This window comes from Serinus canaria, chromosome Z (assembly GCF_022539315.1).
Source record: "Serinus canaria isolate serCan28SL12 chromosome Z, serCan2020, whole genome shotgun sequence".
Taxonomy (NCBI): domain Eukaryota; kingdom Metazoa; phylum Chordata; class Aves; order Passeriformes; family Fringillidae; genus Serinus; species Serinus canaria.
In genome coordinates, this window is record NC_066343.1 from 25,241,025 (window position 1) to 25,264,543 (window position 23,519).

Genomic DNA, 23,519 nt, shown 5'->3' on the forward strand with positions numbered 1-23,519 from the left:
GGCAGGAGGGTGAAGAAGAATTAAAAAAAATGAAATAAAAGGAAGATCTCATGGGAAACAGCATCAATCAGTTCTGTGTTCTCTGGAATGTGCTTAAAAGCTAGTATTTCTGGAGTGCATTTGGCTTTACCCACAGCTCTCGCTCTCCTTGCTGGGGCCAGGCCAGTGTACTTGAACACCTTCTGCTTTGTAAAAGGGCTGCCAGGGTGAGTACAGCACTCAGGTATTTGATGGGTGAATTGGCTGAAAAGTCTTCTAAAGAATGCTACATTACTTATTTCAAGCTAAGTTCTTTGTTTGCTTACTTAAATTGATCCCTCCTCCCCATAGAGTGAACCAAGCCATGCTTTTCTGCTGGAAAGACAGAAACCCACACAACTCATTTTGTGCAGAACTATGGCTAAACAGGCAAGGTTCAGATGCACATCACCCTCAACGAAGGACTATTTTCAGCCCCCATGGTTTATAGGGGCATTACAGTCTATTAACCAATATGCATTCACTTCATCTTTTCTTTCTCTGTGTGTGTGTGTGTGAGAGACAACAAGAAAGAAGTTAAGCTACAACATACTCTGATATTACACTCTCCTTGCTTAAGGAGGGTAAATACAAAATGCCGCTGGAAGGCCAGGTGTGTTCACAAGGCCCTCCTACTCACCACAAGGTATCAGACAGCAAGCAGACGGCCAGCAATGATCCCTGGGCACCCAGCACCCTTAGAGCTATGTCCCCCAACATGGCATCTATCCATTTTTAATTTTAGTCTATGGAAAAAGTAGCAACCATTCTACAAAACAACAGTTTTACACAATATTTTTTTACTCTCTATATACTGAGCTTTTGCGTAGAAAAATCAACTATAAATTACTCCATGTACTTTTCTAGAAAAGTAAAAAATGAGCACTTTAAAGCAACTTAAAAGAAGGGAAGATGAGAATTATCAATGCCATATGTCAGAACAAGTTCTTTCTAAGTTTATATCAATACCAGAAGATGTGAAACAGTTCCCTTAAAACTGCTTTTAGAAGAACAAGAAAGGTACAGAATCCAGGAGAGCTTGGCAGCCTTTCCTCATTTTAACAGCTAAATCCCCTCCCTTTTCTTCAGGGAAGATGAAGGAAGATATTCCAAAAATTTTAACTTTAATGAAGGAAGATATTTCAAAAATCTTAACTGTTCTCACATATCTATGGTTATATTAACAAACTTGTAATCAGATACCAAGTACTTTATTAAAACAGAAAGACCCAGGCAGACAGCTCTTATGCAAATACAAACAAATGCAACAGAATTATTCTCTCACTCCTCTCAAACATGTCTCAACCTTTTTTCAGTATAGTAACCTCACAGACTTTTAATGCCAACATCAAGGAATTAATTTTTTAATTTATTTTTTTGCAAGCTCTGCGACACACAAGAGGCTACTCTCCTAACAGCAGCAGATGGCCACTCCCATGGCAGATATATCTGGGGCAGCTTTACAGACCAAGTTCTCACTTTCACAGTTGCAAAACTTTACATTACCCTCTCCACAAACTTCAAAGCTTTCATCCCTGTTCAAATTCCTCCTGTTTGCTAGTGGGTTTTGAAGACAAGGACTTAGAGCAATTCCCTTTGCTCCTGTATGTCACTAAGGAGTGCAGACTGATGGACAACACCAGAGCAGGCAAAGGAAATCCCTCAGATTCACAGATGATGTCATTGCTTCCAAAGTCTCAGGACCTTCCATACAAGTTCTGAGCCCTTGCTGGTCTCTAGGCATTGATGGGAGAGGATACGTGTCCAGGAGTGGACCAAGCAGCACACTTGGATGTAATATCAGCATTTCTCCACATGGATACAGGAGAATGAACTTCAGAGACATTATCTTATGGTGAGGAAAGCAGAAGTGTGACACAAAGTTTTCCTAACAAGAACTGCAGAAAGGATGGGGATCTTCTGCTGAGATTGCTGCTCCAGCTTTAAAGAAGGGTATAAAATATAAGTGTTTGAGAGAAACTTATGGTGGACCAGCCGGGGAGAATAAAAAAAAGGAAGAAAAAAACCCTAAAAATATCTCTGAAAGAAAAAAGAGAAAGTAAAAGTAGTCCAGCAATGAGCTCAATGAGTATCCCCATGATTATGAAACATGAAAATAGGAAGCTGTTCTGCTGCAACCAGAAGAACTCAGAATCATATCTTCCTTCCACATTCAGATGCTAAATACCTTTATTTTAAAAAATGCAGAAACTAAGCCTTTTTGATAAACATTCTTTTTATGCTGAGGCTAGAAGGATGGAACCATGGCTGCTGTCTGAAAGCTATCAATCACTGCTGACCATTTCCCACTGCACTGACTGGCTGCTGTACTTCAAATGTCTCAACAAGTTTTGCCATCAGCAGTAACTCCGTGATTTGGTGTTAAGAGCCATAGTTTAATTGAAATTATAAAGGGAAAAATAGTTTGATACTGAAAATTGTTTTTCTTCTGGATTATCCCAGAAAAAACAAGCCCAGAACACATACTGCTCATGTGCAATGAAGCAATGCAGAAGAAGGACCACTGCTTCTCTTGCACAAAAGTCTGTTGTCAGTGCTTTCTTTCCACTGGTGGAAACAAACAAGAGTTCAGTGCCTCATTGAATGCAGTTTTACAACGAGATTAGTTAACAGCTGGCATTTTTGTTCACAAAATTTCTGAAGCTGAGGTCTAGCTCTAAATTTGACTTAGCACTTTGCTGAAACATGGGAAAGACAAATGGTATCACAAAGGTGAAAACAGAAGCCAGTGGGTGGACATGGATCTTACCCCATACATTCAGACTGCAAATGCTTCCTTTAGGAGTTGCCAGAGATGCATCAGTTTTAGCTGAGGGGGCAAGAAGTATAATCTGGAAGGTCCATGGACAAAATAAGCAAAACATTTAGAAGCAAATTTTGTCCTCTAGAATTGTGCTTTCTAGAGGACAAAATTGTTCAGTTGTGAGCAGCCATTTTTTAAAAGCAGTATTGTTGCCTCTTCTAAAGAAAGGACGGGTTCCTATCTTCTCTTCCAAATAAATTCAAAGTTCTGAAATTTTGAGAGATCAGCAGGACTTGGTCATGTGCTGGCATTTCACTGTAAGCCTTCTTCTAGATGCTGATTTTCAAAATTTCTTCTTGGCAACAATTTCTGCCCTGGGTATTCAGCAAAGTTTACCAAGGCCTCTGTTTTAGAGCAAATGCACCACAAAACATGCCCATCTGCATTGTTTCAGAGAAGCCCAGGTTGATGATTACTTACTTATGGATGTAGCACTGCTAAGTGGAGTCTGATCTCAGAGCAACATGGGCTACCAATGAATTTTGATTTGGTGTGGATTTTCAGTAAGTGAATATCACTCCTCAGTCAGCATTTTGATATTTTACCTGGATCCAAGTGAAAATATTGGATTCTGCTTTTCAAGCTCAAGGTGTGTTACCAAATCCTATTATTTAATTAAAGGAAAATAAAAATCAATTCTCAGGGACTGTTGAGAAATATACCTACTTTTGCATTGCAATTAATTTTTAGAAGCTTCTTGGAAAATCTCAAAACCTGTGCAAGCAAGAAGAAAGTTTTTTGTTTATAATTTTTTAAAAATCAAGATGTGAAGTGTAAGAACTACTTAAGGTTTACCCCTTTCTGGCCATTCCTGGAAAAATGAAGAGATCTTTCATTTGCCCTTTAAATTTATTTTTTCCCTGAAAAGATAATAAATTATACTGAAGTCAGGGGAAAGACTTTTATTAAACAAGGCCTCATTTTCATCATACTTAAAGGAATGTATTTACTAGAGACATTTTTCCCTCTCAAGAATAAAATAAAATAAAACCACATTCCTCTCTTGGGAAATGATGGAAGGTCCTCAAAGTGCATTTTCAAAGGATTTTGAATAAAAATAAATAATTCTGATTCACAACTGAAGGGGGAAAGAAGGAAAAAAAACTTCTAAATGGATTCCCCAGGGCGAGGCATTGAATGCTGTAGGGATACCTGGAATACTTGAGTGAAGAGACAGTTACCAGGGACCTATCAGCTTTAACTGTGGATGCAATAACATTAACTGGGAGAGTCAGGGAAGAAATTCAGCAAAACATTTACAATGAGACTTTCTACACATCCAGCCAAGCTCTGGGTTCAGGGAGAGTTGCCTGGACACAAGGCACCAGAACCTTCTGCTTCATCAAGGGGTCCTTGCACGGGCTTGTTTTGGAAAAGAAAGCTACTGATGAAGTTTATCAGACAAACAAACTGACCACACTCTAATTTCCAAATCCTATGTTTCCTTATTATTCTTCCTTTCAGCATTCTCACCGGCAACCAGTAACAGGAAGAGACTTGGTTTGGGACAACTAGAAAAAATTCAAGAAGATCCACCAGAATTAATTTGCTGGACTATAAATGACAATAAAAATGATCAGTGTCTGAGATTTTGAGACAGAGCACACATAGTCCTGGTTCTACCAGCAGCATGAAATATATCAAGCCATCAAGAAAAATCCTACAAAGATTGTTTAATTTAAAACACACTACAATCACTGCATAATTACATCCATATTGTACATAGATCCTTGGCAAGGTTTCAGGCCTCCACTATGGAAAGGAAAACCTAACTGATTTTTCAACAGTTCTTTGTGAAAATTTGTCTTTCTGCTAGAAAACAGTGCTAGACCTGTCTAGTAAAGTGATCAACCTGTATTTATCAAGAAAATAAAATACAGATATTTACATTTACCCACATAAAAATATCAGTACACTGGTTACAAATCACTGACTGAAAGATAAAGTACTTGTTATTGAATCAGAATGATTTCACAATTAAACCTTCTAACAAATATATGCAATAACACAAAGACTTTTATTCCCCTTCATCTGCTGGCAAGCTGTAAGTACACTGTTACTTAAGTCAATATTAAAATGTCATTAAGAAGCACAGGGGAAATAGAAATTGCAACAACAAAATCAAAAAGATAATACATAATTCACAATAAGTGGAAATGTCAAGGCCTGGAAACCACTGACTCCCTAAACTGCATGTTTTTTCCTCAAGGAGGCTTTTGAGCAGCAATCAGAACTACTCCTAAGGCTGAGGGAGAAGAGGGAGAAATCCAAGTAATCCAAAATCCAGTAGGATAGATAAGGTGTGCTATAAAATAATAATTTTAATCAAGATTTCACTTTTTCAAGCAAATATTTGATGACACAGCTTGAAAGTGCTGCTGTCACACTGCATTTCTGAAAGCATTTGTCACAAACCTTTGCCCTCCATGCTATGAAACAAGATTTTATCCTTTGAACTTATGAGCTTTCCATTTAGGCTACAGTCATCGGCAACAATTCCCCAGTTTCCTTGACTGTAGGGTTAAATGGTGAGGGGCTTGGAACACAAGCCGTATGAAGAGTGACTGAGAGAGCTGGGATTGTTTAGCCTGGAGAAAAGGAGACTCAGAGTTGACCTTATCACTCTCTTCAACTACCTGAAGGGTGGCTGTGGTGAGCTGGGGGTCAGTCTCTTTCTCCGGGCAACAACAGAGAGAACAAGAGGACACAGTCTCAAGCTGTGCCAAGGGAGATACCGGCTAGAATTAAGGAGGAAGTTTTTCACAGAAAGAGTGATCAAATACTGGAATCATCTGCCCAGGGAGGTGGTGGAGTCACCATCCCTGGATGTGTTCAAAAAAAGACTGGATGTGGCACTTAGTGCCATGACCTAGTTGAACTGTTAGAACATGGGTTGGACTCGATGATCTTAAAGGTCCCTTCCAACCTAGAAATTCTGTGATTCTGATTCTGTGAATTCACAGTTTATGCACATTTAAAATACACTGATATAAAACCACTGGGACTGCACATAACTGCAACCTGCGTGCTAGAACAGAAAGCCATTGATGCTCAGACTTGTGCTGCCTGCACCAACTACAGGGTTTATTGCCCTGTTTTTCTGTCAGGATTAAATCAATACACAAGTGACATTTCTGTGGCGTGGGGGTCAGGCGGGGTTGGTGACTCTGAACTGGCCCCCTGTGCAGATCACAGGGTAACACAGTATTTATGGCTTCACATTGCACCACTTCCAGACGAGAAGCTGTGAAAAATGCTGCTCTCTGCTGAACTCCAGCATGATGTCACTGCCCAGCCCAACTCTCTATGGAAAATGTAATAATTACAAGGAAAACCACCTGACTGGATGCTGCTTTTCTTCCCTTGAGGCCACTGCTACCTGGTGGAAGGACATCTCCAAGCTAAGACAACATCCTCAATTTCATTCATCTCAGGAAAACGCTGCTGCAAAGCTCATCTCTCCCAACAGCAACAGGACTCCTCAAGGAGGAGGTAAATAAGTAAAGTTGTCTTCTTATAGTCACTGGGCTCAGAGTTAAACTGTGGCTTTTCCAAAAGAGCATCTTATAAGCTGCACTGTGCTGAGAGGGCTGATGCTTCCTTTGGCCCAGAGGAATAATGTTCCACGGGCAGGGAAGGTCTGTCAAAGTCTGAGAGATACCATAACCAAGCTCTGTCTAGACATGATCATCTTCATCTCAGTCCAGGACCACAGCCTTGGTAACTGATAAAATGTGTTTCATGCTGTTCAAGCCTAAGGGCCAACAAAGATGAACCATTCCAGTTAATTACCTGACGCTGCACGAGGAATAGGGAAATAAAGACATGCCTCTGTCAAGACACCATGTGCTTTCAGTCAGGTTGTATTTCTTAGTCTTTTTACATTCTATTGATAATTAAGTGCTTCTACTGCATGAGAAGAAAAAGGGAGTGCAGACTGCATGTCAAAACAACATTCAGAAAAGTTAAAGTTACCAATAATGTACTTTATTTGCTTCAATGGTGTAGCTACAGCATATGTGAACACTCATGTGCTTTAACAGATTTTTGCTGTTTTCCAATCCCATTTGGTACCTAGATGTGAAAGAAAATCTACAAAAGTTCAAAAATAAGTCTCATGCAATTCATAACTGCTGCAGAGAGGGCAGAATAAAAGCTGTTGCTGAGCAGCTCTACCCTTCCATATGTTTATACTGAACTTCCAGATGTTTTTCTTACATTTATTTCTTCATTATAATAAGTAAAGGACTGTCTTCAAACAGTGTGAGACTCCTTTCAATCAAAATTTATACAAACTCAGAGTTTATACAAAAAGAGCCTTCACCTTTTTTATCCGTGCCCACATTAGTGTCCCAATATTACAGAGTAAACCACATTCCTGCAAACAAAGTGGATGATTCTACAGGCAGGAAAGTCCTAAGTGTCTTTTCACTTCCCAGGAACATAAAGAGTAAACAATTCTGAATTCATTGTTTGGTCTCCCTACATCCTCGGGGCTAGCTGTGGTTCTTGGCTCAACAGGCATGCCTAATTTTGGCCAAACAACATTGAGAACTCACCCAACATAGAAGGCTAATCATCAGGATTAGCAGAATACAAATAAGGATTGTTGGTATCGTGCTTATTTGAAATTCAGTTATAATCCCTCAGTATCACATCTCACAGTCTAAATTCTAAATAGAGAGGAATTCCCAAAGATGCATATGGAGGTATATGGCAGAGTTATCCATGCTGTAAAAATGAGAGGTGAGAAATTAGGATGGGTATTTAATCAGCATTTAGGCAGGAGAAATAAAGGCTAACTTTTCAACAGCAACATTCTAAGCCAGTACTTCTCTAGAAATGCACCTGAAAATATCTGAAAGATGCTAGCCTTTCATGGCTGATCCCAGGCCAAGGAAATCCAGACCAGATCTAGTTTATCCAGGCCTGAGGTCTGAAATGCTAATTTGGTGTTTTCACTACTTCTTAAAATAATAGTTAGATATTGTCATCCATTTTTGGGCCAGACCTACAGCTGGCCCAGACAAATGCTTTCAGAGTCTAACTATGATCCTGAGCAGAAAAACAGTTTAGCTTTGTCTTTAAATGTAACATGAGAAAAAGTGGAGAACAGAAGAGAGGATGTCAAGTTTCAGCTGATGTATCTGCTCAGTTTCTGCCTGTTCCCTGATTGCTCATTTAAAGGGAACACATGTTGGTGGTGAAAGGCAAAGTGTCACTGAGCTGCAAGCCAAACCAGACATGATTTTATGGCTATGTGCAGTACACAGATCAGTTCTTCCTTAGTTCCAATGCAAAGGAAAGGCATGGTTTAGAGAAAGAGCTTTATGTTCCTTGTTACTTTTGAAAGATTTCAAAAGCAGCCTTGTTAAAAGAAAAAAGGGCTCAGCTATGAAATCACTTCCTTCTGTTTAAACTATTTTACTCCAGGAAAAAAACAAGAGGGCATGAAAAAAAAATAAAAAAATCTGTTCTCTGCTTTTGACTTGTTCCTAGGACTCAGCATCCCACCCGCTCTGCGGGATGACGCAGAGTGCCAGATCCCGACCGCTCCAGTCAGTGCGTCAAGCAGCCATAGCCCTCCCCACACAATCACCCTCTTGTCAGAGGCAGCTGGCACCCTCCCTGCACATACTGACAGCATCACTGCCTGGAGGACTGCACCCCTTTGGGGCAGCTCTTCTCCTCTTGGAGCAAGGCAGCAAGGCATGAGGAGGGCAAGCCGTGGTAGGCAGCTAACAAACAAGAAGCTCTTGCATTATTCCCTCCCCCTCCTGCCTCCCAAACATAGTGAGAATGCAGACAGGGGAAGAGATGCTCTTCTGCTTGCAGCAGCAGCAGCAGCAGCAGCAGCGTGGCTTTGTCTGGGAGTACAGCCAGCAGGACAACTCCAGGATACCCGTTTATGGAAGTTTAAAAGTCAAATGAACAGTTCACTGCTGCCCAATTCACAGTGGGGTTACTTACGGCTGAGCAGCATTTTAACAAAGATTCTAAAATGAGGAATGGTTTGCCTGCCTCTGCCAATGCTCACAGGTTTACCCAGAGCCCCAGTTCTGTTTTCCTTTCAATCCCAGGGCACCCTCTCTCTCCTCCAAAATGAATTGTCTTCTCCTGTGTAAAGCAGGCTGACACAAACCAGCTTCCTTCCCATCTCAACTGTGGGGCAGGAGAGGAATGTTCGGAATAAACTACTCTCCTTCCCAGCTTCACTTCCTGCAAAAAGTTGGTTTCTGCCTCAAGCCTCATTGCTCAATATATTGAGCAATGTATTATTACCCTAATCTGCACCATTAAGAAAGGCAGGGGTTCTTTTCCTCCATGTTTTTGAGGTTCAGTGATGTAGAAAAAGCCAGATAACATGAGATAAATGTTCAGCAAATTGCTCCATGCAGACTAACACACTCACCTTTTCTGCCCTTCCCAAAGCTCCAGGAGATAAACTTGAAGCACTACCTTTTCTAGAAGGCACTCAGGAAGTATGACCCTTGAAATTAAATCTTCTGCTTAAAGAAACTTTAAGCCAGATTGACAAGTAGACTGCAAACAGTGATAGAGCACCACCACACCTGCCTGATCAACATGCTGACCACACTGTTTGCTTGAGAGATACCTGCTGATATTTGAGATATCTGTTGCCCAGAAGTCCTTTGAAGTGATGCTTAGCTTTTCTTCTCTAGAACCACAAAACAATCCTCCCCTGAAGTGCAAATTCAGCAGCATGGTATGATACTCCCCAGCTGATGGCAACTAATGAAAATTTCTCATGGTGTACATGGCAGTCTGGTAACTGATGCACAAATATTTAACTTCCCCAAAGCCTCTGCGGTTATCCCAAAGCCTAATTCTTGACTTCAGTCTATTCTTTATTTATTTATTTCTTAAATTAAAAGAATCTACACAATCAAACCCATAGCTGTTTCCCAACCATCTTTATCTTGCAACTGTGCCTCCCAGGTGGTAAGGAGGTGAAAGCGCTGCTGCTTCTTTACACTACAGGCCTATGACTCACCTCCTCCAGCTTTCCTCTAGAAATCACATTGCTTAGGGAAAAACCAAACTGAACCAAAACCCAAACCCTTTGCAAAATAGTACCAAGGTGGGAGCTGCAAAAATGATAAAGAGTATCACAACCAAGCACTTCTGTTTCCTTTGAACAGATTTAATAAAATATTAACTTATTTTTTTCTGTAAATAGTATTTTATGCAGACTAGAAGAGATACTTAAGTACAGCGTGTGCAAAAGACTGAATGAAGTGCAACAGTAACAAGAAATAATATCTTGATTGAATTTTGAAGAAAGCTTCAACATGTGCCACTTGCACATGTCCTGGAAAATCTCACCATTACGAGGAATCAGAGGTATTACTGAACTACATCTGGAGCTAAACTGAATTCACCGTCAGTTTAGCTAATGCCCCTTAACTCCTGGAATTGTTTCACTCTTTCTAGAACAATACCTGAAAAAAACATACTTATTCGGGAAGAAAAGGGGTCACTTTACATTCTTTATACACCATGACTATTGTGGCCACAGTGAGTGGGCTGTACATCTTCCCTCTGACCTCTTCTCACAGGAGAAGGATCCCTCCTGCTGCAGAGACATACCTCTAGTACCATACATGCTTGGGATTAGCTGACATTTGCTATTTATTCAGTGACTGTTTATTGCTAGAACTCCACATTGCATTGGTAGAAATGCCTACTATTTTCCATCCACTTTTTTTAGTAGCTGTTTTTGGGATCTTTTGCATTTTTTTCTCTTTTTTTTAAAGTCTGAGCCAGTCTTTCACCTCATAGGAAATACTGTATGAACAATAATGTCCTCAGGAAGGAAAACAGAGAACTTCCTAATAGAGGACTGCAAAACCCACATTTTCTTGGTGTTCTTAACCTCATCTTGCCTTCTGCCATGAGAATCATGGATATGGGAAAGGACAGATTTTTGAACCACCAGAAGGTCAGGAGAGGTTTCACCAACCACTACAGTCTCCCTTGGAAAACTCATATAAATTCCTGCCCTGAAGAGAAGAGCAGGATGTGGAGGAATACCTCTTATCAATAGTTTAACAGGCTAGTTATCTGCACAATTCATATTCTGGATAAAAAGCAAATCACTAGGTCAGAGTACAACAACAAGTAAATTCTTAAACTAAAAAGTGAGTTGACACAGTGACTCACACCAAATCTCTGCCACCGTTCTGCCACGTTTGTGCTAGAAAGCTCAAGTCATAAACCTATGGGAACCAGAATGGCAAGGAGAGAAATGGGGCTAAGTTTTGGGCTTTGTGGACTGCATAACAATTGCATGTATGAACTGTTAGGGCAACCATCTGATGCAACTGGGTACTGGGATACCTGGAGACCCACGTACTGTACTGGGAGACCTAATAGGTGAGAATACGTATTGGGACAAGGAGACAACCTGCGCCATCCTTGCTGCCTTCAGCTCACTATCATCTGCAGGAGCAAAGAACAGAACAAACAGCAAAGATCAACAGGGAACGGTACTCAGCCTTTAGGCTGTGCTTCTGCATAAGGAATCTGGGAGCCCCAGACAAAACCCAAGTAAAACTATTCATGAAATTACAATAACCTCCTGAATCCAAAATGTGGTATGGTATTTCCCTCATGCCAAACACTGAAGCCTACACACCTCCTGAGCAGTGTGCTGAAGTACAACAGCATCTCACATGCTACTTTCCTGTATTAACAAATGCACCAAACACTATAGGACTGGGTACATGCAGTCCTGCTTAACACACAATCTTTTTGTGAATAGCCTGTAGCTCCTGACTGTTGTCCATATACTGGAATTTCACATAAATACACACCTTTTGGGTGGCAAAATGGAGACAACAGATACTTCAGTGGAATACCGAGCCTTCCCTGTACTATTTTAAGTTTGAAGCCATTTGGTGTCTTGAAAGGTAAAAGGACAAGCATTATTTAATAGGTTGCTACAAAAGATTTTAAACATGCATTGCTGCAAAAAACCACCACACTACATCTGGATTTTCACTGGTTTCATGTTACAGGGCTGAGTGACCATGTCACCTCAACTTCCATAAATAAGCTTGATAGTCCCAGTGGTCACAGTAGTGAACTCTGGGCATTCTTATTGTTGGCACCTCTTCCAGTGTCTTCCAAATTCTGCTGAGCCCCAGGAGCTGAGCACACATTACTGAAATCACCTGATAAGAAACAGCAGGGAGAATAGGGTGGGCAAAGTAAGCACTTACCAAGCACAATGACCACAGTCTTCAGGAGGCTCATCATGGTGTCCCGATTCCTGCGGGGTCCAGAACTGTGTCTGGACATTCTCATAGTCCTTTGGCGCACGTACCCAAAGATGTGAGCATATAGAACCACCATGACCACAAAAGTGACCAGGTTGAAAATAGCCCAGAAGACCAGGTAGGAGTCACTATAGAGCGGTGCCATGTTGGAGCAGTGGGTGATATCACAAATACAGTTCCATCCGACGCTCGGTATGGCACCCATGACGATGGCCATAGTCCAGATAACAACGATGACAACGACCACTCGGCGATTGCTCATCCGAGTGTGCAGCTGCATTCGGAAAACTGTAATGTGCCGCTCAATAGCAATGGCCAACAAATTGGCTACAGAGGCTGTCAGACTGGTATCAATGAGACCCTGACGGAGAAGCCAGGTGCTTACAGTCAGTCTTCTAGTGTTGGGTCCTGTGTTGAACATTAAGTAAAAGTAGGCCAGCCCTGCAAAAAAGTCCGCAGCAGCTAAGTTGGCCATTAGGTAATAAATAGGGAAGTGGAATCGGCGATTGACATAAATAGCCACCATAACCAAGAGGTTGGCCAGCATTATGAAGATGCAGACGGTAATCCCCAGTCCCATTACAAGCTTGCTGACAGTGTTCCATTCAGTGGCTAGATATTTTCCACTTCGGTTATAAAAGAAGGCAATGGTTTCATTGTAGTAGCACTGTGGTTCACTCATGGCTGTGGACTGAAAGAAGAGAGAAAAAAAAAAGAGAGAGAAAAAAACCCAGAATGACATCAGAACTGAAAACATATGATTGACTTCATGGCTAAGACATACACAAAGAGCGGGGAGGGGGACAGGAAAGGAACACACTTCAGAACAAATTAATTGTTTCAGACCAAATGGCATTCCACAACTCACAAACAATTGCTCTGAGGAATCTAGTAACAGCAACCAGATTAGAAACAACCAGAAATGGTTCCATCTGCTCTGGGAGCCAGCATGATTTCTGATGTAGTTGTAAATTGCATAGAAAAAGAGCTTCTGGCCAAGAAGTTCTGCTGAGAGATTCAGTTAAAGGCATGCAATTCATAATTAAGAAAAATTAACTCTGCTAGACACCTTATTTATGTTATCAGTGCACAGAACTGTTGTTTGACTGTAGCAGAAGAATAGTTCTTTGAAGAGAAGGAAATGTGCATTATATTTCCAAGCAAGTTTTAACTCATTCCATTTTCCATCATGGGTATTCCTTCTTGTCCTGTCTTGAAATGTGGGAAGAACACCCTAAATAAAGATTGTCAGTATGTTCTGAGACCGTGAATTACAAGGGATAACATATGTCCATAAAAAGTGCTTTTATGAACAATAAAGGAAGCATGACATAGCATTTCTGTGAGCACCAGCCATGTTTCTAGAAATGGTTGGAAATACACAATGCTTTTAAATATAACTCACCAGAACTGACTTATTCCAATTCGAAATAGGAGTGAGCCAAGAAAGAAGAAAAGTAATACTTGGCTTACCTAGTGTTAAAAGCATCCACTTTTATTTCCTGCATTAACTATTGTCATGGCTATGTCAGAGAACACATTAATTTTTTTTTGCAGAGTACTCTGCTGAGAACACCTAGGGGGGCAACAAGCCAGCCCATATTCCACTAGGATGTGGAAGTTTTGGATAAAATTGTTGGCTTATAAGAAAATGACTAATCAGTTTCCTTTTTCAGTTCCATTCAATTAACCCAAGATGCAATTCCCAAAAGGCAAACCTTAAGAAACCCCTCTGAAAAACATCCTGGTTTCTTGTTTAGCATGGGTAAAGAACAAAGACGTAAAAATAATAATTTAAAAAAAAATCAAACCAAAAGACACATGTCAAAAAAGTAGTTTTCTATATAAGATCTGCCTTTGCCTCTCTGCTTTTACTGCTCTGGAACTCTATCGACTAAACTTGAATTTTTACAAAAACAGGATCAGTTTTAGCAACGCAGGTAAGAAGCCAAATCAAGGAACAGAACAACAGCACTTAAAGATGGTAATTTCTTCCCACTAAAACATACAAACTTAACCATAGGTTTTGGACAGCTCCAGTTACTCTGCAGGAAGTGCTACAGCTAACCTAACCTACTTGCTGAAAACAAAAACATACAGAATTGGGAAACAGAATTTGTAACTTGACTCAAGTGAAAACAGTATCTGATAAAGATCTCCTTAGAATTACCTAAAACTGTTTCTGTTTCTTTTCATTTCTACATTTGTTGATGCAATTAAGCCAATTCCAATAAAGCACCTATATCCCAAACGGACTACATGATGTTTAAATTTATGTTAAGAAAAAGGTCTTTTAAGAAAGATTTAACCTCCAGCCTAAACATTGAGCAGAAATGTTTGCCATCCCAGGATAATAAAAAGTTAGAGTAAATAGTATTTCTCAGCACAGTGAGTATAATACTTTTATTGCTCCTCTAGGATACATCAACCCTTGGATTTGAAGCCTTTTTGCCTTAATTATTTAAGAAATTTTGAAAGTTCTTATGTAGGATCCGTTGCATATAAAAAAAAATTATTATAAGGGACGTTTAACAAAAGCTATAAGACATCTGGCTTTAATTCTTTGGTTAAAGACCTTGTAGTAATAACAGGTCAAGTATGAGAACCCTTGAGGGAGAGAGGAAGTCATATGAATGAATTAGTGGCCCTTATAAAAGCTTGCCAACATCTGCATTAATTATGTAATGCACAGGATTTTTAGTCTCTGTAGCAATATCTGGAGGCAGGATCTAGTGGATACTTGTGATCTTGAATAAATTCTCTTTGCCTGTGTATTTGTCACTCTAGTTTTTTCTTTCAGATGTTGCTCCTATGGAAAGAGGCCTGCTACACCTGGAAAAACATGTATTTTTTATTCAGAAATTTAAAATATGGCCGGTATTATGCTTTTACTTTCTTTTTCCTTCTTTTTTTCTTTGTAGCTTTGTTTTGCACATGGGCTTAAGATGTGATTTATTCCCTGATTGTGCAATGTTCTCCCCTACCTTTTTGTTTGAAATCTGAAACAAAGAATGACAAAAAATATGACTTAATCACGAAATGCCAAGCCAAGGTGGAATGTACATACACACATAAGGGTATGTAAAATGCTGCAGAGCCAGACTTGTTCAGTTTAAAACTCTGACAGCACTTGAGCAATCTCAGAGAAGTTAGCATGAGGCTCACCTACTGCTTCTCTCATTTTGAAGACAGGAAAACAAAATGCTGTGTTCACGTAAGGAATTTTGGAGAACCTTTTTTTTGAGGCATTCTAATCTAAAACCTTAGATCTCATGTAAAAGCAAGCTTTTCAAGCCCAGCACACACATCCCCCTCAAGAGAAAGAAGAGAAGAAGATGAAACAGTTTGCTGGCAAAAATTCCAGCAGGGGACTTCCAGATGATCAGCTTTCTTAGATGCCACTGTATATCTTAAAGGAAGGTTTTGACCTCCCAGGTCACAAACATAAAAATCCCAAGGCATCACATTTAGCTGTGATACTGACTGGAAAGGCTCAAGCAGGAGAGAAATGCACTGTATCTTTCAGTACTCAAAGTGTTAACATACCACAAAGGCATATGCAAGCAGGCAGACCCCATCCCCTCTCCTGCCCCTGCAGGAAAAGGGGCAGGGAAGTTTATATTTTAATTTCCTGAAGTTTCACTCAGTGTGTTTCACTGCCTGTGTAAGCCAGATGTGTGGTGCCCGGAGATTTACCTCATCCATTCAGTATATCTCAACAGGAGTTTAAAACAAACTGAGCTGCAAATTGCCCATGTTAACTAAATCTCTAGGACAAATCTGTGTGGAAGAAATAAACATTGAGTTATAAACCAACAAGACAGATAAAGAAAAATAGAGTAAAAGCAGGCTAAAAGCAAAGTCTCCTCTTGCCATATGAAGATGACCCAAGACACATTTGTCCCAAATCAAAGAAGAAGAAAATCACAAGTACATGGAATTCAATCTCTTAATATCATGAGATAGTTATAACCACAGCACACAAACCAGGAAATTTGGCACCAGGACTTAATAAATAAAAGTCACTCTTCTTCAATTAGTCATTCAATTCACCTTGGCACTGGCCTTTTCAGGCACTATTTTCCAGGTTGTCTCCTCTCGTTATACAGGATCACACCACAGGGGTGCCAGTGGGAACACTGGGAAGAAGAGCCCACGTAAGCTTTCCCATATTTTGTGCCTGATTCATCTTGCTTCTGTGCCACCTCTGCATCACACCCTGAAGAACAGGATGAGGATTTGGATCCACAATAGCCTGACCACTGGATGTCCTTGGGAGAGCAGCCCATTACTACCTACCCCTCCTGGGGCAGAGACAGCAGGGGAGGACACACAGTCTGCCTGGAGCAGAGGCTGAGAGGGGATCTCTGCATCCTGCCAGCTCCGTGGTGAGTGACAGCTCACCTGGTGAGGGCTGCTCACCTGGTAAGGACTGTCTATGGAGAGATGCTTGGGGTGGAAAAAAAACATCAAAAAGTTTTCAAATACTATTGACTGATCCTGCCTAAACAAAGCATTAATTAGCACGAGGTGCCTGAGGGGAAGATGATCATTCTACAAACCCCTCTGCAATCTCAGAGTTTGGAGAGTTCCTTGATCCACAAAACAAAAAAAGGCAGGTTACTGTCTCCCCACCCCCAGCAGCCATGGGTGCACCTATTTCTTGTCGAGAGAAGCAGAGCCAACTTAGTATTCTTTGAATACTGAGGTCTGACTTTTACAGCACTTTTCAAACTTGTAAGCCACAAAAAAAGAATCTGTATCCAGGAAATCTCTTAAAAATGTCTTAGCCCTAAATTCTCCAAACACACTCTGCTCCTCTCTTTTTTGTCTTTTGCTGAATTAACCTCCACATGCCACTGATTTCTTACCCAGGACACAGAGGAGATGAAAAGCAATTAATTTTTCTAATATTGTTGTGGTAAACTAAGACTACAAAACCATAATAACTCTCTTATATCTTTACTTTTAGAGCAGCAGTGAATGGATATCAGTACCACTGCTTTCAGCTTATGTAAATAACTTAAGTTTACCAATATATTAGAAGGGATCAAGCTGAAAAACTTCAGGGAACTACCAATTTCAAAATCCCCAAAGAAGGGTATAAATTACGAATATCTTTAAAATAAGGATAAACAAGTAAGTATAGGCATAATTGAATCAATATGTAAATAGTTCATCAACCCACAACTGCTAAACATGGGGTTTTCAAAAGTAAAGTTGTAACAGATGAGGAAAAAAAAATCCAATTTGCAAAAAAAAGTTGTCCATTACCTAATGAAAAACACAGACTACTTTTCAAACTGCAGAACATGAAAGAAAAGCTTTAAAATAAAGTAGAAAAGATGTGTTTCCTTCAAAGACAAAAGTAGAAGTAAAAAAAAAAAATCATGAAGTCACAAGACAAGGGTTCTGATTCATTCTAGCCGTATGCACAGACATATTTCTCATCTGCACAATGGAAGTAGGAAACCCCAACACCAACACAGAATTGCATCTCCCAAAGTAACCATTCAACAGACTTAAAGATAAATCTGTATAATAAGATGGGGTGGTTCTGTCACAGCAGGGTACTTCATTTCACTAGACTCATTTTGGTCTTCACAAAGGTGACAAGACAGGAGGAAATTAATCTCTTAATCTCTAAAGAGGATCCCTTTAATGCTATTAAAACACCCTAAAGCATAAAGTTACTTAAGGATCATGCAGCAACAGCTAGTACATCCAATAATTTTTAGGATGCTTTTATAGCAGACTTTATTACTACAGAGTCTTAGAGCTGACAAATGTCCCAACTACTAGAAACTGAACTGAGAATTTCTCGGTGTCCTACAGTCTATACCTGAAAATGCAGCTCAACATCCTAGGCACTCAGTGTATTAAAGAGACCCAGCCCCCAGCAACAGTGAGATAACAGGCAGTTTTACTCTTGGAAGGTGTAATTCACAAGTGTCACAGATCCCATTAACTATGATTATGACCTCCACAGATTAGCTAAAAAAACTAGTGAGGTTGCTGACCTTCCAAAATTCTGCAAGTAAAAGGAGATTTAAGAAATTAAAAGCTAGAATTAATTAAAAGAATTGAAAAAGAAAAGACAGAGTGACCTCATCCATCCACAACTTAGCCAGCAATACACACACTGTTGTACTGCTGCTCCTTTTCCACATATCCAACATTTTCAGATTAGCTGTGTCCCTCAAAAGTACTACATAAATGTTCATAGAGAAGTTTTCCAGTAGAGGAGGAAATGAAGACTGTTTTAATCAGGGCATAGCTCTACATCATCAACCCTCACTTACATTCCTAGAACAGCTTATGTATGTTGATTACTAAGGATTTATTTTTTCTCTGCCCCCCCTCATCCCAGCTCAAAGGGAGATCCCCACTGTAATGTGAAGATATTTGCAAAAAAAAAAAAAAGAAAAGTAACTGGCTGTGGTGCAGGTAGAGCATATTGAGCCCAAATTGGGTACTTAAGCCCAAGTGTTCCAAAGTACAGAAAGAACTTCTGCAAAGCTCTTAAAACTTCTTTTCCTTTGGGGTAGCTTTCATGACAAGCTGAGCTTCACAAAAACTAGCCAAACATGGGCACAGGCTCAACACTTTCTGGCTTTGTGGGAGACACAGGAAGACAATTATATTCCATCATCTCATTTAGTGACTGAAATATTCCACCTCTTATGCCTTCAGAAAATGTCTTTGCCATGATGCTGATTGGGCTGCTCCACTTTCTTGCCCAGTTCACCCCCAGCTGCAAACAGCTGTGTGTCTCTGAATGCTGCTGTGAGGATGAGTGCAATGCTGGACAGACCTTGATCAAAGACCCCCACCTTGGGAGGGGTTTTCTGGAGAGAGGTGCAGCACACTGAGTCCTATCTGTGCTCTGTGAAAGCCAGAGTGGAAGCAGTTGGAGGGGAAAAAAAATCTGCACCTATAACATCCCAAATGAATTTTCATGCATAAATCATTTCATTATTTACAACATGCATCCTTTAAACCCAGTTAGTAAACCAAGCTGGGAGAAAATGATTGGCTACAGCAGCTCAAAGATAGCAATTTTATGCTGAAAAAATGCTGTGGGCTACACTGGGGCTGCTTCCAACTCCAGGGCACACCTCCCATCGCTCTTCATCAAGCAAATCAGCAAAGTGAGCCCTTGAGAGAGTTCAGCCTACAAGCAAAATGCAGTGCAAATTTCATTTTGGGACTGGAAATAGAGATTTACAGACAGAAATAAGAAGACTATTCTGTGTTTACAATACAGTAAAGTACAACAAGTACATTTATTCCATTAAATATATGTTAGACAATTTGGGTTTCTTTTGCTTTGATATAATGAGATATTCGTGAAATATAGAAACAGAATACAGAAAAATCTTTGTCTCAGAGCTTTAGAAACAATGGGGTCTCTATAACTAACTTGTTCACACTTTACTGAGTAATTGCCTTTAAGGCAGTATTGGTCTACTTTAAACAAAATGGAGATGCATTTTGAACCTCCAGTAATTTCACCTAGTAAAATAATTTTTAAAAAAAGATGTACTGGTATTTTAGTTTTCCCTATGATGTCTGTAACGGGGTGGATATACTTTTAATCACAAATTGTTTTTTCCAGCCTCACCACTTCCTTTTGTTCTCCTGTTTGCTGTATTTACCACCACAAGAGGTCTGTTTTGGTAACAAGGCTAATGTGTTTATTCAGCTCAAAGGGGACAAAAACATCCACACACTTGTTGACTGCAGAAACTTGGGCACCAAATCTAAAGTGCAAATTTTGTTGTGCTTCATAGGGGAAAGGGGTGAAAACAGTTGTGCCAGCTCACTGCAGACTGTTCTCAAGCATATTATGAGAAGGATAAGCATTCTGTGGCAGTGATAGCTTAAATTTCTTCCACCCCAATTCAAATAAAATGAGGAGAAAATAGAGATGTATTCAACGGCACAGAGTGGGAGAAGTGGATTTTGGCTCTGGCCATGAAGGGCCATTCTAATGGAAACTGCTCTGGATTTTTCTTTGGAACAGCTGCAAGGCAGTTATTTAAATGTAATCATTTGCTTCTACTATTTGGCTGGTAGGATCACTGCTGGCAAAAGCAAAGAGAGAATGATGAAATTGTGTTGTTTTCTTGTTTTAAGCATTTCTGAGGCACTGTTGGAAGTCTCTGGTTCATTAAGTAACTGGAGCTCAAGTCATTACTTCTTCAAAGCTTTTATTGCAGAATTCATCTCATGCCATTCACAAAGAGAAAAAATACTAATTACTTCAGAGAATACTTTCATCAGTATGGGTCACCACTTGTGATGTTTCTTTTTTTTGCAAACAGCAAAGCTCTCTGGGATGCTAAATGCTTCTTACAGAATTATTTAACTTTATTTAATACATTATCAGACTAGTCAGGTTTCCAAGAGATCATTTTACTTTTCCATATTCGAGGTATGAAGTCAGAAAATACATAAAAAATATCTCCAAATTAAAAATCATAAATTTTTGTTACATTTTATTTCTCTCTCTTTTAGAGCAGAACGGCTTATCTAATCAGAAGTCACTAGATTGTGATTTATTGTGATTCATTTGAGATCTTTTCTGCCTTACAATGAAATCCTGTGGCAAAAAGCTCAAAGCATATTTGGGAAATTTTTTGTTTTGACTTCTTTGACATTTTGTGAATGCTGTCCCCTAACTATTTTCTGTTTCAGATCACAGCTGTGGAGAGGTAAACTACCTTGGAGCTTTACTTATCCTTCAGCTTTACATATGAACAGAATGCCTCTGCTCTTACCCACCACTTCTTGTGTCTGGTAACAAGATTCTGGGGGTGGAAGAGAAGAGGGGAGATTTGAATAAATTAGTGTGGCAGGAGGGTATGAAGAAAGATGACTGTGGCAAATGCATTGCTTCAATAGAGAGTTGTAGAGCAGCACCAGAAGCAGGCCCTGTGTGGACACACTAGTCATAAGAACATTTAAGGCAGTATTAGCAATTTCACATCTGGGACCCAGAAGTGACTTTCAAAAAAGTTTTCAAAATGTGAGTCTTTTGTTACCTGACTCAGAGGACAAATCTTGGGAAAATGCCATTTGCCACTAAATTAACAGGAACTTCTCTTATTGGGGTGCCACAATGAGCAGCTGTAAGACTGAAGTTCAAGCAAAAACCTATCAGAAAGAGCTCTGGTTTAAAAAAAAAAAGGTCCTGCTGAGGTCTCTGAGATTACCTCCCAGGGGAAATAAGCTTGTTTGCCTGGTGAAGTTAAAGGACTGATGATAAGCAGCAGAGTATTTATTACTGCAATGTGTAAACATGTATGCATATTCATATATAGGTATGCAAAATACCTATAGTAGTATTTACTTCTGAGTCTAAACTGACCAAATGTGAAGGAAGCCAACTATGCTGGCAATGCCAAAAGAAAGTTTAAAGATAAGGAATTAATAAATAAATAAATAAATAAAAAAGTAAAGTAGCACAGCTCTTCTTTTGCAACTAAGATGCTGTCTAGCTCATGCAAAAGGCATGCAAGGTTATTTCCAAGTTTAAAAAAAAATCCTTCCTTAAAACACTAGTCTCTAAATTACTTCTGCAGCACACCATGGCACCTCCTCAATTTCAAAAAGCAAAATAATGTCCTCTGGGAAATAAAAAAAAATTTAGTCAATGTTGTTTTCTAAACTGTATCCAAAAACTCATACCAAACATGATAGGCAAAAGCTGCCCATGCAGCCCAAGCATGAAAAGTGCTTTACTTCAATATTTAATCTAGTAATTGTCTCTTTACATACATATCTCACTATGTCCTTGTGTGTTAAAAAGGTCTTCCTTACTCTCAGAAACATACAGATGGCTCCCAGCAGATTGTCTGGAGATGCTTGAAGATGTTTTATTATGATTGAAGACTTTTATAAACTGTCATATCCACAATTATTTACTCAAATCTGTGGGAATTCATGTAATCATTTAAGTCTTCCTGTACAGGTACCAATTTTGAGCCTACTTTTGCAACAAGAGGATGAGAGAATAGAATTTTTTCTACCATAATCTCCTACACTGAGACACCAGTCTTTCCTCTGCTTCTTGTCGTCATTTGTTTTTGGCTCCCAAGTCAAAAGTGTGGAGACCTCAGTATTACTAATCAATGACCAGAATCACCTACTTTTTTCTAGTCTTTGGCCTAGTGATCTAAGTCCAGGCAAAATTTATTCAGCAAAAACTCTCTGCAGGCCAAGGATATGTGCATTTATACAACACAACAGAAAGGTGACTGTGCTGATCATCAAGTCCCTTACAAGTGATATCTTTTCTTCTGCTCATTCTCACAGCACTACAGCTGCTCTTATTCTCCTTTTGAGAAGGCATTTGTCCTGGACAACAATCCTTAGATGCTCACAAATATGAAACATGCCGCAATTGAGCAAACTACATGAGTGAAATCTCCTTGGAATAGTGGGTGGTGGCTGGGTTTCCAAAGTGGTGAGGGCTGGCAAACTGACTGCATTGGACCACTGCCACAAACGCACCAAACAAGAGCCACACACACACCATGGCACAGGCAACAGCTGGCTGTAGGCATGCCCTGCAGGCATTGCTACTCCTTGGAATGCCATCTCAGGCCTTGAGAGACACATTTTGTAGCAACATGGTACACCAGAGGGAATCGAATCAGACAATGGGACTCATTTTCAAAGCAACCTCAGAAAGTCCCAGGCAAAGAAACACAGCATTGAATGGATTATAGGATTATATCTCATCCCTTATTGCCCAAGAGCCTTTGGGAAGATTCGGAGGTATACTGGACTGCTGAAGACCATATCAAGTGCATTAGGGAATAGGGCATGGAAGCTCTGGGATGCAAATTTAGCAGAAGCCATTTAGCTGGTACATACCAGGGGATTTGCTGACTGCCCTCGTCCTACCCAAACAAAATCCCTTCACACTGTGGGAGGAGATACGGTCCCTGCAATACAGAGGGAAGTGGCTGGGGAAGTGAGTGTGGGTTTCTCCTCCCACAAAGACAAACTCATTTGTGGGATTGACTTTGCCCAAGGACCTAGGTGTACTTGGTGGGTAACGACTTGGTGGGTAATGTGGAAGGATGGGGAGATGGTGTGTGCCTCAAGGAGATTTAACCCTGGTGGAAAAAACATTCTGTGGTGTAAGTTGTATGCTGCAAGAAGTAAAGGAGCAGGAGTGACATGAACTGATGAAGAATGAATTTTGTGAGGAGCAAGGAGAATGCGATGACACCCCAGGCCAGGCTGGTGTTGGTGCTCAATGACCAAGTATACCACTGGGTCCTGTCCTGAGCACTCATCCTGATGGACTGGAGATCTGGAGGGATGAAGGAAGCCCATGAAACAGGAAAAAATAATATCTA

The 23,519-nt window shown here is 40.1% G+C and overlaps 1 protein-coding gene across 2 annotated transcripts in view; it reads right to left on the bottom strand.

Moving 5' to 3' along the window:
• LPAR1 (lysophosphatidic acid receptor 1) overlaps positions 1-23,519 on the bottom strand; it is a 69,337-nt gene that overhangs the window by 20,269 nt on the left and 25,549 nt on the right. For both annotated transcript variants that reach the window (XM_030237557.2, XM_009096760.4), the window contains exon 3: positions 12,088-12,835. In XM_030237557.2, the coding sequence (XP_030093417.1) occupies positions 12,088-12,835 (748 nt within the window). The remainder of the gene's footprint in view (positions 1-12,087; positions 12,836-23,519) is intronic.